At 41.9% G+C, this 18,285-nt stretch overlaps 1 protein-coding gene across 1 annotated transcript in view; it reads right to left on the bottom strand.

Annotated features, from left to right (window-relative positions):
- Window positions 1-2,231: 2,231 nt before the first annotated feature.
- The window catches only part of cilp2 (cartilage intermediate layer protein 2), a 43,378-nt gene continuing 27,324 nt past the window's right edge, over window positions 2,232-18,285 (bottom strand). The window contains exons 5-10 of the mRNA XM_080430783.1: window positions 15,953-16,108; window positions 14,633-14,950; window positions 13,499-13,607; window positions 13,046-13,203; window positions 7,785-10,205; window positions 2,232-5,779 (exon numbers count right to left, since the gene is read on the bottom strand). Of these exons, the coding sequence (XP_080286909.1) occupies window positions 7,792-10,205; window positions 13,046-13,203; window positions 13,499-13,607; window positions 14,633-14,950; window positions 15,953-16,108 (3,155 nt within the window). The 3' untranslated portion in view covers window positions 2,232-5,779; window positions 7,785-7,791. The remainder of the gene's footprint in view (window positions 5,780-7,784; window positions 10,206-13,045; window positions 13,204-13,498; window positions 13,608-14,632; window positions 14,951-15,952; window positions 16,109-18,285) is intronic.

Here is an 18,285-nt window from a genome sequence, read left to right as displayed (position 1 = left end):
CCCCTTTGATCCTGGTCATTTAGTGTAACCATTATTTTTCAGAAGAATACGATAATATACAGGAAAACTGTGGAATGGGATAAAGCATAATCCTCTATTGCAGTGTAATCACTTGTTGTTTTTTACATCAATGTTTACATAACGAGGACTTGGAGTGCAAATGGCTTTTGTGACAAATATATACTTTTATATATAATTTTAAGATGGTAAAAGATAATAGTTATAATCGTTACTTTTTAAAATAAAGGCTGAAAACCTAATGGCGTAAGTGAAATCCTTCTATTGAGTATAGAGCGTAAAAGGCGTAAGTGCATTGAACTTGGAGCACAAAAGGCGTAAGTGCAGTTAACTGAACAATTCCTACAAGATTGTGCAGTTAAGGCAAGGAATACAAAATTATGTTACAGAGGATTATGACAGTATCATGTTAGTATCATGGTCAGTATCGTGTCAATATCATGTCATTATTATGACAGTATCGTGGTTAGTCATGGTCAGAATCATGTCAGAATCATGGTCAGTATCATGTCAGTATCATGGTCAGTATCATGTCAGGATCATGGTCAGTATCAAATCAGTATCAACTCAGTATCTACTCAGTATCATGTCAGTACCATTTCAGTATCATGGTTAGTCATGGTCAGTATCATGTCAGTATCATGGTCAGAATATAGACAGATCCATGACAGGTTGAAACGGAGTAAAACACCAGGCTATAGACGGATCCATGACAGGTTGAAACAGAGTAAAACACCAGACTATAGATGGTTCCATGCCCGCTGAAACAGAGTTGGTCATTTTGTCTATATGGTACTAGTCATTGTGTCTAGAAGACCATTTCAAAAACAATAGGGCACACCTGTTGTCTGTGAAGGTCTGTTGGTACAGTGGACTGTCAGTGCATAATTTGTGTGCTTGGAGGCTAACATACAAAAGAAAGACACATCTTTCATGTGAAGGTCTTATTGCAGTGGTCTAGTGCCCTGACTCTGAACCCAGATGTTCCTTGTTTGAGTCCCAGACAATGTGTGATTATTTTTGAGGCTATCATATCATACAAAAGAACTCTTCAAAATCACTAGGAGAAAAAATCTACACATCAGAGATGTGATGGTGTAGTGGACAAATACGCAAATTCTCCGCACTGAGTTTACACGTTCAAGACCCAGACCTGCTTCTTTCTTTCTTTCTTTTTTTCTTTCTTTCTTTCTTTCTTTCTTTACTGATCTGACTGTGTATCCATTGGCAGAATAATACACTTGAGGAGTAATGATACTGTCAACAAGGAAAGACGTACATTAGCCTGTGTGTGTGTGTGTGTGTGTGTGTGTGTGTGTGTGTGTGTGTGTGTGTGCGTGCGTGCGTGCGTGCGTGCGTGTGTGTGTGTGTGCGTGCGTGTGTGTGTGTGTGTGTAAATGTGTTTCCTTCCATGATATATGCATAAGTGAATGTATTTATATGTGTGTTTTCATTTTCTACACACAACTCACCCCATAGACATTTTCTCAGTCTGACACGCTGCAGAGATCCAGCCAAAAACATGTCAGTGAAAGTGTGGCTCACCATTCTAGCTTTCCTCCCCTCTGCTTCCCCTGTGGTGTGCCTTTATTACAATAATATTTCCATTGGCTGTGAATGTCTATATGCACAGCAGGGGCCCTGTTGTGTGTATTTTAATTCATCACCTGTGGAGTGCAATGGACACACACACACACACACACACACACACACACAATTGAGATGCAGCTATTGTGTGTTTGTAGAACAATCTACGTCAGTGTCCAGCAGACTCTATGGTCCAGGAATGGTTTTCACATCTTTGGCAGTCAGATGTTTCCAAATATTTTGTTGTTTATGGGGGTTTATTACATTCACAGCTTCCTGAGACGTTGGGGAAGCCAGCATTTATCTCAGCCCTCAGCTATCTATTACCTCATGTTTAGTTCACATGCTGGGCTTATCGGTTGGTATTTTCTTATCTGGGGTACTGTTTATATGGCCTATATTTAATTCAGCCTTTTCTAGATTGGCTTTTCTTTTGTCAGTACACTTTTTTTTCTGCTACAGCACTTGCATGTTTCTGGTTGCATAAATGACACCTTCAGTAACACTGTGATACACCTGCGTTATAACAAAAAATATTTCTCTTGTGTGAAATCATCACACTTTAATGATGTTCTCAAATACTCTTTTAAAACACACGTTATAATCAGGACATATCACCCCAAACATTTACAGCAAAACTTTTATTTACAAATCCGTGTTCTCACGTTTATAGCAAATTTCATACAATGCACAATTTACACATAAAAACTTTGTTCAAAGAGTGAAACAAAGAAATCAGCAATGCCATGCAATAGCTAATGTTGCATAATAGGGTTTACAGAGTATTCCCAGAAATCAATTTACATAACACCCACGGGGGGCCCTGGGCAGTTTGCTGGTGCATGGTTGCAAATATACAGCTTTCTTTTTACAGTCCAGACAATGGTGGAAAGATCCTAGGGTGGCCCTGCCAAGAAATATTTCTGAATAATGGTCTCTTTAAGTCTGGTCAGACTTTAAAGGAAAGTCGAGGACTGATTGATCAGTTCATGCTAAAGGCACAATTAAACCCTTAAATTCTTGTGTGGGTCCTGGTATTTGAGAACCCTGTGCTTTGTGTTTTGTAATTGATGTTACATGGTAACAGTGAGTGATATCTGACCTCAATGCAATTCCATTCCTTTGGTTATTTTGTTGTTTTGGGTATTAGTTCCTTCTTGATTAAGGGGGTAACATTTTTATGTTTGATCTCTACACAGTCATTATTTTAATTTCAGTCATTATTACAGATGAAAGATTAAAACATCAGAAAGCAAATAAAAACAAATCTTTTGACAAAATTGCCAAAAATCACATACATTATATCTGCAGGAAATCTGCACAAAACATGCACATATTTGGCGGATTTTTCCTGGGGCGAACATCCTGCGAAAATAGCTGATCTACAAGCTTGCAACACGTTGCGAGCTTGTAGATCGGCTATTTTCAGCAAAGATATTTGGTGTAGAGGGAAAAAAGGAGGGGGCCTAGACGTATAGAAGTATACATACGGTTTAATTGATATAAAATGTTTTGTTCTGTGTAATTAATAGTTTATTCCACTTCATTCTTGGAGAAATAGTGATTTGTTACAATAATGTTGAAGTTCTTCACAAAACAAAGGGCTAGCTCTGTTACATTCTCATGTTAACCTTGCATGCTTAACTCCGGCTATTAGTGTTAGGCTGTCCCTCAAACCCTAATGTAGCTTCTCCTCATAAACAAACCAATTCTCTTGTCAAAGCGTTCAACACTCCTCCACATGTAACCACTTTCAATGCCTGAGATGCCATAAGTGATGGACTCTGGGGCCAAAGACCACTAATATTTCCCCATTGTTTTCCCCCCTCCTCAAAAAGCTCCCGCAAATGCTCAGAATCCATCACTGGATAATCTTGTTCCTATTCTTTCATGTCCTCTTTGGTCTAACATTTCTTACAGTTGCTGTACAGCTGCTGGTGGGTCTCCCTCATTGACCTCACCTCACACACCATTGCTTCTTAACAGGACTTATATCGCTCCCTACACCTGTAATGAATTACTGTCATCCTCCACACAGCTCGGATGTCATATCTGCGACAGGAAGCTGTTTGTTTTCATCGCAACATCTGAACTCCTCATTCACGATTGGCCACTGACATGAGTCCTCACTCCTGAACAGCATGTCTCATTTCTGAATGGTTTCCCAGAGTATCTTGCAAAGAGTCCCAACATTATTGGAATTTGTAGCTGTTTATAATCCAGAAGAAGAAAAGTGAACTATGGCCATAGGCCATATTGATTGTAAATATGTTTGTCCACACTTCACTTGGGCCTGATTTACAGCTGTATACAAAGCTTAATCTTGGAAATGAACTTGTTTGGCTGTTTATGAAAGTCATGGTCAAACAGTTTTAAGTATCCTTAATTAATTTCCTAATTAACAACAGACTGGTATTTACTTGCCAGCCAAGGCTACTTTCTCCACGGACCACAGGCTCACCTCATTTGGTTTTGGATTAGTTCAGCTTGAGGAGTTTCCCCCATTGGTCTAAAAGGGCACCCATTTTGTAGATAAACAAGTCTGAACCTATTATCAAATCATTTCTTCCTATTAGCAACTCCAATTAAACAGTCCTCTTTGAATGTCTTTCCACTTGCTACTGTAATGGCAAATCAGGAACTATCTAAATCTCATTGGCATAGTCTGGAAAATATCCTTTTATATCATTGGCTTTTTTTGAAAGATATGTCTAAATCAATTTAGCTGAGTCAGAAATATACTGTATCCCTGGGGACACCAATGGAAATTGTTTGAGTATATTTCAGTTTTTTTTTTCAGCTCTTAAGAATCACAGTTGGAGGGTTGTGTTTTTAAGAGAAGACTCCATTGAGGGTTGAATTGCCAGGAAATTGATTGCTCTCTGAAGCTGCAAGTTACTGTGTATTGTACTAATTGCGTTCATGCGACAAGATATGAAAAGGTACATGAAATGTAGGTGGCATGGGCAATGACAAAGAATGACCAAACAACTTTTGAATTATTTGCTTAAATTCACGATTCAAATAAATCCTGTACAAGGTCCATTGCAAATACCTAAACAAAGTTCCTCCCACATATACTGAAGGATTGCTTGCTTAATAACCAATAGCAACCCTTTATGTACATATCTGGCTTGTCACGTTTGAGCTGCAAAGTTTCTCAAGTTAAAATGTTATACAATTATTGCACTTCAAGAGATTAAGACGGTCACCCACAACAAACAGCAACATCAGTGTCAATTTTAGCCTCTGAACCAGTTATCATTTCTGGCTGGACATAAGAAAGGGATACTGAGGGATGTATTTAAGGATTGTTGAGTGAGGAAGTAATGTGGAATGTGTGTAGGACAATGGGATTTTGCGTTATCTTTAAGACCCTCTTCTCTCAGATTGCCTACCACTGGATGTGTTTAGTCTACTGGTTTTTAAGTTAAGGGATGCTTTTCTTGGCAACAACAAGCATCCCTTGCAAGTTGTAGCCAGGAGAGGAAAGAAGTATGCCTGAATAATGTTTTTGTTGTTGTTGAAAAAACGTGTTCTATTCCATGGGCATCCCCAGTGTCTCTCTCTTAAACATGTTAAGCCACATTCTAGAAAAAACTCTTACTTGTCTACTGGAAATGCCAAAGACTTCATCTTTTCTTCCCTCTGATCTGAAAGGGATTGTGTAAGTTCAACAGAAAGTGTCTGCCAGTTATGAAGTGGTTGGGGCCTGGTCTGGGTCAGCTTTTACAGTTACATTTGGTGTTACCTCAAGCACTAAGAGACAACACGTCAGCATGGTTGATGTCAAATGCCAAGATCAGAATTGTAAAAGTCACATTTCCAACAATTGATTCAGCTTTTTCATTTAGAATGCACATTAAAGCCAATTAAAAAAAAAAAAAAAACGCTGAATGAATACAGTACAAGCAAGTGATGCATGTCTTTTAGAAGGAGCACATTAATTCTGATATTTATTGCCAAGCTTCAAGTAAGTGTAAGACTAATGAATGTGTTCAACCAATGAATTTCCATTGCTCTTAATGGTTTTACAGGATTTGCTGTCCATCTCAGTTTATTATTTTCTTCGACAGGACAGAGTTCATATCCATCATCAATAGACTGACCAAGAATGACTTTTCCTTCCTTGACTTGTGCATGGATGCCTTTTTGTCAGTTCCATCCCCAAATCCTAGAAATGAAAAGAAATGGTTATTGTAATTCTATTATTATACATATATGGGCAAACATATAACATAGTTTCAGCACTTTTTAAACAATTCTATTCCACTCACAGACTGCACTAAGTTCAATCTAATGCAATGGTTGAGTCTTCCAGTTTCAGGACGTGCCAACTCTATTAAAATGAATATATATTTCCCAGATTTCTATACTGTTGTAATGATCCCCATTTTTCTACCAAATTTTTTTTTTGAAACAATTGGACAAATGTATTTCTATGTTCATTGTCTCCGCTAGGCCGAAAAGCATGGCGAGAGAGTATGTTTTGCCCCCTGTCCGTCTGTCCGTGTGTCCGCCCGTCCATCCGTCCGCCGTCCTTCTGTCTGCGACCAGCTAATCTCCGCACACTGCGCACACACACTCCCTGGATGCCACAGCAGAACCTCTGCCCCACATTTTTCAGATCAGCCTGTCTTTTCTTTATATTACTCCTACAGATTTTGTCCAAAAAACACGCGAATCTGTACACAGTATCTCTATAGCCATGTGATCGACACGGTTCTGTCCGATTTTCCATATTCCATCCTGATTGGCTAAAATTGGCTTCCAAAGTTTGCAGGATTGGTTCATTTTGAACAAAATGCTTCAAATCATGAACGCAGCATGCGATTTCCGTGAAATCTTCCAGGTAGATTCCCACTTAGCCCAGGAAGAAATGCCACTTGAAAACTTTCAAATCAGCCTCATGGTGGCACTATAACAGGCCGATTCACGTTTTTAGCTATAACTGCACCGATCTGCGTGAAACTTTGCACGCACACTCCCTAGAGGCCAAGGAAAAACCTTTGCCCTGCATTTTTCACATATGCAACCTATCTGTACTGTCCTTTGGACAGTACAGAAACCCGCCTACCAGTGTGACATCATCGATGGGGAATTGAATCTAATAGAAAGTGCAGGCTTTCTATTCCTGGAAAGTTAGCATGCTAATAATAGAAGACAATGGGCCCGATTCACTAAGCTGTTTACGCCCATATTTTGAATGTAAACAGCTTTATGGTCTTACGTGGGGGCGTGGAGCAATGCAAAGAATCTTCCATATGAACGCGCCTCTGAACTTCAGGCAAAAATGAGGAATAACTGTGATCCCATATTTACACTGACATTTACGACCAGCTTAGCGGGCCCAATATTGTTCTAAATGAAATAAGAATAAAACCTTGTTTGAAATGACCAAACCTGCCTACCGATGATGTCACTGCTAGGCGGGTTTCTGAACTGTTCACAGCCCTCCTCTGAGACACAGACTGAATAGACAAAAATTGTACCATATTATAAAGAGCATTAGTGAGGACGTATAGGACGAGCAGTATATGGATGTAAGTCGTAAATGGGTGAAGTGGAGGAGTGAAGGGGAAAAAATATAATTAACCCTATGCAATAACAACACAAAACACTGTAAAATCATTTGTGTTACTCATTTTAACGGCTCATAATAGACAATGCATTCAGTAGTGGTAAGGTTCTGGTAAGGTAAGTCTTAACATTTATTAACTGAATGTATTGCTGTAATTCTGAATGTTCTGATCTACAATTAAAAAAGAGAGTTCCTTACCAGTACTAAATCCTTTTGTCTGTTATAACCCATTAAACATTTTAAATAATTTATTTTTTGTTCTTGCATAGATTTTAAATCAACAAATGACCACTTATAGTGACTTTATAGTATAACACATTTTAAGAGTGATTATACTAATTGTAACCACACAATATATAAATATATAGTATAAAGCATTATAAAATGATTATATTGTATTAGAACTATGCATGGAATGGTTAATACCACCATTTTTGGGGGGCCTTGCTGGTTTGCACACACACACACACACACACACACACACACACACACACACACACACACACACACACACACACACACACACACACACACACACACACAACCACACGCACGCACGCACACACACGCACACACTCATCCATTCAATTCTACCCACCTCAGATCTACATGCGCTGCTGTGTGCGCGCCACTCTCCTCCTGGCTGAAGGTCTGACTCTGGGACGCTGGGCTCTGCCCTGCTGCTCGGACGGATAGGCCACCACCTGGGTGGATGATCTCTGGACCTGCAGTCCCTCGGACTCCCTCATATCCCTGGCCATCTGAGAGAGGGTCTGTTGCGGGTTGGTCTGAAGACGCTGGAAGAGGCTTTCCCTGCTAATTTTCCTTTCTGGGCAACTGAAAGTCAGGGCTACTCCGGAATCTGACTTCATTTCCCGAGAGAAACCATCCGAGGAGCCATCAAAGCAGCGTCCAATAGCGATCTCCTTTGCCACCCGTGGGTTCTGGTCTGTGACTGTATAGATACCATAGTTATGTCCCAGCGGATCGAAAGGTGCCAGCATGTTGAATGCAAAGGAATCGTTGTTTTGAACAACTGGCGTATGTTTGATGAGATATTCTTGTAGAAGGCTATTGGTGTTAATCTTGCGACAATTTCCCTGTGGGATGACTGATATGAGCGATCGGTCCACCTCGGCTTGGTCAAACAGCAATCCGCTGCATTTAAATTCCACACAGGCAGCTGAGGCATTGGCCTCTCTCATGTCCCGGGTGCTGCGTATATCCCTGATACCATAGAGCTGGCCTTTGGTCTCACGGTGTGTTCCTCCCGTGTTCTTGGACCTGACCATCACTTCCTTCTGCCCCTGTATCTTGACCTTGATGAAGCAGGCCCTGAACTCCTGGGGATTAGGCCACCAGGAGAGGTAGTCGCCCATCCAGGTCGTCAAATCGGTCTCCTGAAAGGGAACAACGTTGTATTCATACTTGTCCTTTTCCACTCGGAAGAATCTGAAGTGGTTTGCGTCAACGGGGGCGTTTTCACAGGCTACTAAACTCCGGTAGGGGTATATTGGCCCATTGGTCTCATCAAAATTATTTTGGTTAGGTTTTGCCAAGTTGATCCTGAAGGCTGTTTTCTTCAGGGCGGGATCATCGTGGTCTGAGCGCTGGTAGTCTAACTTATCCAGATATGGCTGGGATACTCCGATGATATTTGGATTCATCTTGGGGGTAGATGGAGCTGCCTCGAGTTCTTCCCCTCCCATCATCGCTGTGACATAGGCTGTATAAGCATCAGGCCTCTGGGCGTCGCAGAACGCTGGTAAGCAGGCTCCATTGGGTCCGGTTATCACGCTGTCAAAGCGGCCCCATGCCCTGGGATTGGACGAGAAGCCAGGCTTGGGCTCCAGGTTTATCAGGCTGATCACAACCCCGTCCAGCTGCTCGGTGGGGAGGAATTTGTCACCCATGTAGGCCCGGACTTTGACGTAGCAGCGCCGGTTTTCGGGCACATCCAAATTGAACAACCGACGTTCCCTGATCTCCATGTTGCCAATGAGGAACGTGCGCTCCTCTCGTTTGCTCCTCCCATGGCCGCCAGTGGTCCTCTGTGTGTAGCTGAAGTCACTTTCCTCCTCCCAGACCCCTGTGTCTGGGTTCAAGGACCACAGCTTCATTTTGGGGATATGCTCTTCCATTGTGATATGCTGTGTGTCGAGGAGGACCTGGACAGCGCCCGCTCCAAGGACCTCCTGGTTTGTTTCATCTCTGAAGTCGACAGAAAACATGCCGTAGGTCCTCAGCGGGAGCATGTCCCCCTCAGCGTCCACAAAGTTGAGGTCGCCGGGGGCTGCGGCGGCTGTCGTGATATTTCTGGGGTCAATGAACGTGACGCTGGCTTTTACAGTTCCTTCATAGATCTCTCCGTTTTCCTTGTGGAAGGAATTGGGGGGAATAACTAACTGGCCTATGGGATCCTCCCCTTTGATTTCGCCTAATTCAATGGTGTTGGTCTCCCCTGCGTTGATATCAATTGGTGCCTGCTTTCTCATCACCTTCACATCGTGGTAAATGGATCCTCCCCTCTTGTCAAAGATGAACACTTTTGGCGTGTCAATGAATTTCAGTGTCGGATCGGCAAAGGTCACCACCAGCCTCTCTGTGTCTGGGGTAACATTCAGTGTAAAACCGCCTTGGTATCCAGTGGTGCCCACTCGCTCTTTACCAATGTAGATATGTCCAAAACGAAGTGGTTCATCGTTGTCGGCCGTGACCACTCTGCCACGAACCAGTATGATTGGCTCAACACACTTCTGGCAGCTGCACTTGGACACAGCGCGGACGGGCAAGCTGTAGCTCCCACAGTCGACGGTTTGACTTTCCATGCTTTCGACGGCACAGCAGAAAGCACCGCCATCCCTGCAGCGCATATCAAAATCCAAGGAGCCAGCGCATTTGTTGTGGGGGCACCGGCCAGCGTTGTAATACTTGGAGTCAGTCCCGGGCTGAAAGCAGTCCATGGGCAGCCTGATTAAGTGATGCTCCGGAGTGGAATTACATGCCGGTGTTCCTTTAGCTGTGAATTACACAACAAATTATGAATTAGTGCTGATGTTGACACAGAATAATATATGTAGTACATTTACACCGGATATACAGCAGCATACACATACATGGAAACAGAATAAAACTAATAGCTAGATACATACATATCACAGTAATATTATTACTGTAATATGTATCAGTGTCGCTGGGGATTAAGATAATGTTAAATATTACACAAATAAACATTTTTTTTAAATAGAAATGGCAAAGGAATGCATTTGCTAGGGAAGGGTTACATTCATGCACACCAGGGGCTTTGCAATATAAAGTAAGATTCAGCTAAGTGCAACTATAAGAACAAGAACTTTATACAGCAAAAGCAGCAACTTGTACTGTAACCTCTTGAGTGTATAACAAAAACAATATCTCCCCCTCCCTCCCCCTCTCTCTCTCTCCTCTCTCTCACACAAACACACACACACACACACACACACACACACACACACACACACACACACACACACACACACACACACACACACACACACACACACACACACACACACACACACACACACATACACACACACACACACACACACTTTTAAACGCATAAAGGACTGCATGAACTGAGAACACGCGTGACGGGCCAAGTCGGGCTGTGTGAAACATCCACGATGGGGTAATTAGACATGAAGTTGAGGAGAACATTATTTACCAACCATCCAGATGGGAACTGGAAAGAAAAGGATTATTGTTCACCCAGACATTGGCAAAATTATTAATGTGCATGATATCATGGTCTGGTTTACCGGCAAATATTCTTGTTAAAACCCCCATCTCCCAAATAATTTGATTATTGCAGACAGATGGAACCGTCTGATTAGTCTGGAATACCATTAATGTACCAAAGGAGCCTTTTGTATTTCTTCAGAAAATAAAACATCTACGTAGCTTCAGGCCATTTGAATGAAAAGAGGCTAATAATGAACAAAAGCTGCCTTGTCGTGCAGAGGGATCACACACTGATCCCAAGGTATTGTTGTTCTATTTTTTGGTGTTTTTTTCATTCATGCTGTAAGCACCAGGAGGTGTGGTGATTCTTCTGAAGAGGCTTGGGGTAGATTGATTTAACCCTTTAAGCTCGGGAGGAAAGCATCCGTGTCATTTTTTGATTTATTTGGCTATTCAAAAATATTATATTATATATATATTTATTTATTTTTTGAGAAAAAAATCTTGAAAATGTGTTTAAATCTTATATCTTAATGTGTGCAAATGTATATATTTATTTTTAACTCAAATCTTTACTTCTGGGGGTCCCTGGAACAATATTTTGAGATGGGGGGGGGGGGGGGTCCGCGGACAAATGCATATCATTTTGGGTGTTAAAAAAACATATATATTCAAAGATTTGCACCAAATGTTCAAGATTTTTCAAAAAAAATAGCAGATCTACAAAGTGCCGCGCTACGAGCTTGTAGATCTGCTATTTTTGAATAGCCAAAGTATAAAATAATGGTTAAAGTGGTTACACAGATGCGTTTCCCGGTCTTAAACGGTTAACACACCCCCACACAGAAACTTTTTGTCAAGCTATAACAAGCACCTGGGGGATGTGCGCCGTGTGTATCTCTCCCACACGGATATGGAAACGGACTTGTCTGACTCCACCGCTGAGAAAAGGAACAGGATTTATAGACAATCCTGGATTTCCATTCAGTATGTGGCGCTCTGGAGAAGTGGGATTTAGGGTTTTTACGGTGTCTAGGGGCCATCTCTCACAGTAAAGAATCTTTGTTTAGAAAGGAGCCATTTCAACCAATGTAAACATAATAAAAATGTAATGCTCCAAAAGCACCCAGATGCTGGGAGTCTAAATAGTTTCTGATCTTACTTTCCTTGTATATAGTTCTATTAAATGACACAGGTAGAGCACTTTGTTTTCTTACTCTCTCTTTCAGGTGAGGTATACAGTGGGTCAGCTGGCTGGAACTTCCCATGAAGATGTATATTCAATTGCCGTTGCAGCTGCACGTTGTATAATGAAATTCAATGTGGCAGTGCTCCTTTCCAGAATTTTTGTCAAAATGTGTCGTTTCAGGTGAATTGGAAAAACAACTATTAACCCTTGTCTGCCGTTTGTGGCACCAAGGGGGAGAACTGTCTAGAAGAGCGTTTGTGTGTGTGTGTGTGTGTGTGTGTGTGTGTGTGTGTGTGTGTGTGTGTGTGTGTGTGTGTGTGTGTGTGTGTGTGTGTGTGTGTGTGTGTGTGTGTGTGTGTGTGTGTGTGTGTGTGTGTGTGTGTGTGTGTGTGTGTAACATTACATGGGTGGGGAAGTGAATGGCCACCACTCACCCCTCCCCAACACCACTGATGTGCCCTTGAGCAAGGCACTGAGCAAGCCAACAACTGCTCCAGTGGAGCTGCTCAGTGGCCAACAGTATAAGACTGTGGTTGTACTGGTCAGCTCCCAGGTTTTAATGTGCTCAGCTACTACCCTGGGTAAATTAAAATAAATAAATAAAACCAAGCAAGCGGCTAATCTTGGAAAACCCTGGACCACTCAGTGCCAAATGTCTTGTGCACACTGCCAGTATGGCCAAGAAAGCAAACCAAAAAAAAACATATTGCGAATCCTTTTTTTTTTTTGGTGTGACAATGTTTCACATTTTGTGAAATTCCTCTTCTCAAACCCACAGTCCCTCCATATTTGGAGAACCCTGACATAATCAATATGACGTCATCAACATGACATCAGAGATCCAGAGATAAGCCATGCCATTATTAGACCCCCCCCATCTTGTTTTTACTAAACAAGTATGTTTTATTAAACACGATTATGGTCATAAATAAATACTGCATACGTACCAACCACGGTGAGGAAGGCCTGGGAGGACTTGATGCTGCCTGCAGAGCTGCTGGCTTTGCAATGGTAGTGACCCGCCTGCTCATGGGTCAGGTCTCTCAGTACAAGGTCCTCTTCATACTTATACAACTTCCTGTCCAGCAGAGTCCCATTATGGTACCTGAATGGCAGGGGTGAAGAGGCAGGGGTGGGGGGTTGAAGAGGAGGGAGAGAAAGAGCTTAAGAGTTTCTCTAAGTCGTCCTGAAGAACACACCTCAATCAAGGAGCAAGCCAAGCATTTAAAACAGCTTCCATATGTTCGTGAGGCCCACACATCTGCACATGCATGCATGCATGCATAGTCACGTACGAGAGCTATCTCCTCCACTTGGCAGTTTCACACAGGTCCAAACTCTGCCACTGTTACTCATTTGTCATTTTTAAAAGTTGAGAGTGCGATCCGTCGTCATCTCACCAGTAATATTTGTCGGGCGTCGGCGCTCCTGTTGCCCTGCAACACAACAGTACACGTCCTCCCTCATAACGCACTTTGTCCTCCGGGTGTTTGACGATGTACGGCTTCTCTGCAGACAACAGAGGAGAGGGAAATGAGCCCTCAAGACCTCACTCAGACTGTTGTAAATGGTACCGTCGGGTCCTCAGAACACATAAAACTCAATCAAGCTTTAAACTTTAAACTCTTGTTGGTCTCCATGCTTATGAAAAACTGGTGGTGCGGGGATTGTAGTTTGAAATACTGCAGAGGCGAATACTCTGTTTATTTAGTTTCCATATGGAGGTGATGTGTATAACTGCTTCAGACTACTTCAGGCTTTCCTCTTGCAGTCTATGTCACTTCTATATTTACTGTATATGTGTTTCCCATAGGTGGTGACTATATGCTCCATGAATTGATGCCTGCCTCTGTAGGACCATATAAATGACAACACTCATTCTCAAAGGAACCTATTACTGACAATATAAATAACCTAAAGATTACAAATAAGTTGCTAATGCACTGTCCCACAATAAATCATGAAGTGCTTTATCTTGTAGATCAATTTGTTAAGACTTAGTGCATTGTTCAGATGTGAATTAATTACATAGCCTCTACCTTTTTGCTATTCATAACAGTGTTGATTTTGACAGCAAATTTTGATTTAGTTTTAGTCATAGTCTTTTGAATAAAATTCCATTTAGTCATATTTGAAATGTTTTAAATGTTAGTCTAGTTTTAGTTGACTAAACATCATAAGATTTTAGTCGACTAAATCTACAGTTGAATTAGACTTGGTTGCATGCTGAAAATAGTTGATCTACAAGCTCACAACGCGTCGCAGACTTGTCTTTTAGTTCTACGAGGATCTCTTCTCCACTAGTCCCTCACTAACACTTTAGTCTAGTTTTTATTTGTTGACAAAATTGTCACTACATTTAGTCTTAGTTTTAGTCATCATAGAATAGATTTTATTTCGTTTTGATGTAGTTTTCGTCAGTGAAAAAGGGTAGTCGACGAACATTTTTCGTCATAGTTTTAGTCGACGAAATCAACACTGATTCATAACCATGAGTTTACATGCCATGCTCTTTTAAACTCCTTGATACTCACCAGCTGACTTGAGCACAGCCCGAACCCAGGATGACCCCGTGGTATTACTGGACGTGGAGACGGTAGCCGGGGCAAACTTTTCCTTTCTGATAGAGAGCTGAGTCAGGCTGGAGGAGCAAACCCCTGGCAGGGTGAACCGGCCCTTGGCGTCTGTCCGAGCGCGGATTATCTTTGGCCGGCTGGCCAGTGCCACCCTGGCACTTGCCACTGGAACACCCGTTACTGTGAAGACCTCTCCATGCAACAAGTGGCCGTCACAGACACAGCGGTTGCAGTCCTCACTGGGACGACCCTCAGCACACACACGCTGACATTTAGCTAAGGAGAGAGAAAAACAGATGTCAGGACACAAAGACACGTGTAGAGTAATAACACAGATCAAAGTCCCACTCTCAGAGTAAAATTTATACTGAGGATTCTAGGCTACTGTGCATATTTAAGTCATGTACACCAGTGGTTCTCAAACTTTTTCATGTCAAGGACCCCCAAATTGACACTTATTACCCCGCAGACCCCCATTTGAAAAGATATGCCAGGGACCCCCATAAGAGAAGATTTTTTCGGCTCTAGCAGTGATTCTCTACCATTTTAATTAGAGAATCATGTCAAAAAGGACCCCCAATTTGACATGCATTAGGGCTACGGACCCCCATTTAAAAGTATTTCTATCTCTGGGACCCCAATATGTATTGTAAAATCAATGTTAATGTAACTCTGAGAGTGTACAAATGGATCCAAATGGACCTGTTAGGGTCCATTTGGATCCATTTGTACACTCTCTGAGTTACAGACCCATAAGGGTCCATTTGGTTCCTAACTATTCATCATTTAGCTGGGGACCCCCTGGAACTTCCTCAAGGACCCCTGGGGGTCCCCGGACCCCACTTTGAGAACCAATGATGTACACTATTGTCATAGATGTAACTATTCAACAAATGGAATACAGTTATACTTGGCACTGATGACCCCACTCTTAATATGCTCTCCGAATGAGCCAACCAGCTAAGCCAAATCAAGCTAAACCATGCTAAGCTAAATCAGGAAACTCGATGCAGAAACTCCACAGCGGTATACAAGAGTAGACCCAAAGCAATTAAGACCTTGACATTCTGTTAAACTTCCCCATATTTTTCGACCTTATCTTCATATAATTGGTCCAAAAACACTTATTCAATCAGCAGACAGTTGATTACAGCTGGAGATGTATGACTCAATGCTTACAGCATTATATTATGATCCTATATGCTATATACAACATTATATTTTATATGACATAGCATGAATTCACATCTGTTCATATCATTTGATGTGCACTTCTACCTGGGCATGGCCTCTTCCCACACTTCTGGACTTCCGCAGGTCGTCCAGTGCACTGCACTCTCTGCGAATCCCTCACACAGGTCCTCCGTCTGACCATTCGACCTCCTCCACAGGTCGCTGAGCAGGAACCCCATGGACCCCATGGGCTCCATTTGGCTACTCGCATTATAAGACAGGAGAGGACAGCATGCAACAAGACATTCAGCTACAATATATGGTATATCCAGGACTATATCATTTATTAAGGGTTAATAACAGTGTGGGAATAGCATTCTAAATTGAGAAATAGACTGTGAGACCTTATATGGTAAGAAAATAGTGCTGTGAGACCCTTTGCTCTGAACAGGTGTGAAGCTGCGACTACTGCATTAGGATGAAAGGTAAATAGGGCCCAGAGTCACAACAGACAGAGACAGCTGATTCAACCAGTTGCTATCAAATCTAAGAATAATGTAATGTTGGTTAAGTCATCTCTTTCTGTCTAAATCATTCATAGAAGGTTGAATACATATATTTGTGGTCTTATATTGAAGCTAATAACATGTTAAACAAGGATTTCATAATATGAGCTTGTGTAAAAGTGCAGGTTGATAGATAAATGTTCTGTGTTTAAACCAAGACAGATTGTGTGACTGAGAAAAGGGCTGGTCAGGAAGCCTGTTGTTTTTAGAAGTTTGTTTATGAGTGGTCAAGGAGGAGGACAGGGAGGTCCTATGTCAAATGTCTTTCTGTATAAAATACAATGTAGTTGTGATCTAAGTACACTCTGTGATTGGCAATGCAGATGTCAACGTCTATGGAAATAAATAAATTTCTGTGGACAAACCCTCTTTCAAACTGGATCCTTGTTCTTCTTGCACTTAGGGAATAGTGTTTTTTCCTGTCTGATCATGGCCAATTTACGACATAATTGGCAACCACGGGGCCCTGTGTCCTCCGGGAGACGATCTCATTTTATAGTGGCATCTGTTTCTTTTGTTGACTGGGTGCAAAGAATCTGTATTTTGGTTTTTTAATGATCCGACGGAGGCTTCTCGCTGTTTCCTGTGCAATGATGTTACGGATTCCGGTTCTGACAGGTGGGGTCGGTTACATGTATGTGGCGCTTTGCATACATTTAAACGACAAAAATTGGTTACGTGGCCTTTACTTCCTGGCCTTAATGTAGTACATTTACTGCTTATGTAATCTCTTAAATCCTGTAGGCCCTTAGGGTAGGGATGGAAGACGGGGCTCATATGGCCTTTACATTTCCTGCCTATAGTCTCGACTTTTAAAGTGTTACTATTTTTATGGAATTAAAGCAAAGACTCCGGTTATGGGTACTCGGCTCTGATCAGGCGTTTATAGCACCGGCTCCCTGGTTAAACACGATGCTTTTTCTGGGGCGACTAAAATGTCTTTTATGATGATGATGATGATGATACGGTTGAATGGTGATAAGGTTGGATGTTGTGGATGGATGTTGAATGGCCTTGTGTGGGTGATGATGGATGTGGCTGGATGTTGATGATGATGATGGTGATGATGATGTTGATGATAAGGGGTGTTTTATGATGTTGATGATAAGGGGTGTTTTATGATGTTGATGATAAGGGGTGTTTTGACTTGTTTTGATTGGCGGTGAGAAGGCGTTTTCATCTCTTTTTTTTCTTGCTTTCTGGTGATGGTGGAGTAGACCTGTGGTTCTGCTGATTTTCCTGACTTCTGTGTTTCATTTTGTGGTGGCTTTTCGGCCTTCTTGGTGAACGCGACTCTTTGGTGTCATGGCTTTTCGGCTGTGTACTGCTTATCTTGAATTGTCACTTTCGTGGTAATGCTATTTCATTTCAAAATGGCAGTGTTGATGCTAAGTTGATTTTGATTCTGTTTTTGTCTTGTTTTGGGCTTGAGCGTTCTTCACGTTGTGAAGCTGGTCTTGTCTTTGTTTGTTTACTGGCGGTGGTGACGCGGTAATGTTGTTTTGTGTCTTTGTTGTGTGGTTGGTGATGTGTGTTCTGGGTGTATGTGAGAGTGTATGTGAGGAGAAGGTGATGTTTGTCTCATTGTATGTTGGTCTTGTACTGAGTGTGTCTTTGTGTTGTTGAGAAGTCTAGTATTGTTATTTATGGAACACAAAATCAGCTTTAACTGATGTAATTATGTTTTCGGCTATAACAGCATGACTTGTGCTTGTAACAATTGCCTGCCTTCCAAAGGTGTTTTTGCTAAAAGTTATGTGATTATTTTGGTGTTTTAGGAGAGGTGACTGTATGTGTGTGTGTGTGTGTGTGTGTGTGTGTGTGTGTGTTGTTTGTTGACACGCGCGATTTTTTTCCCTGGGGGGGGCGCGG

Source organism: Gymnoscopelus braueri, assembly GCF_963280865.1.
Source record: "Gymnoscopelus braueri genome assembly, chromosome: 6".
NCBI classification, from domain to species: Eukaryota; Metazoa; Chordata; class Actinopteri; order Myctophiformes; family Myctophidae; genus Gymnoscopelus; species Gymnoscopelus braueri.
This window is presented reverse-complemented; position numbering and strand designations above follow the sequence as displayed.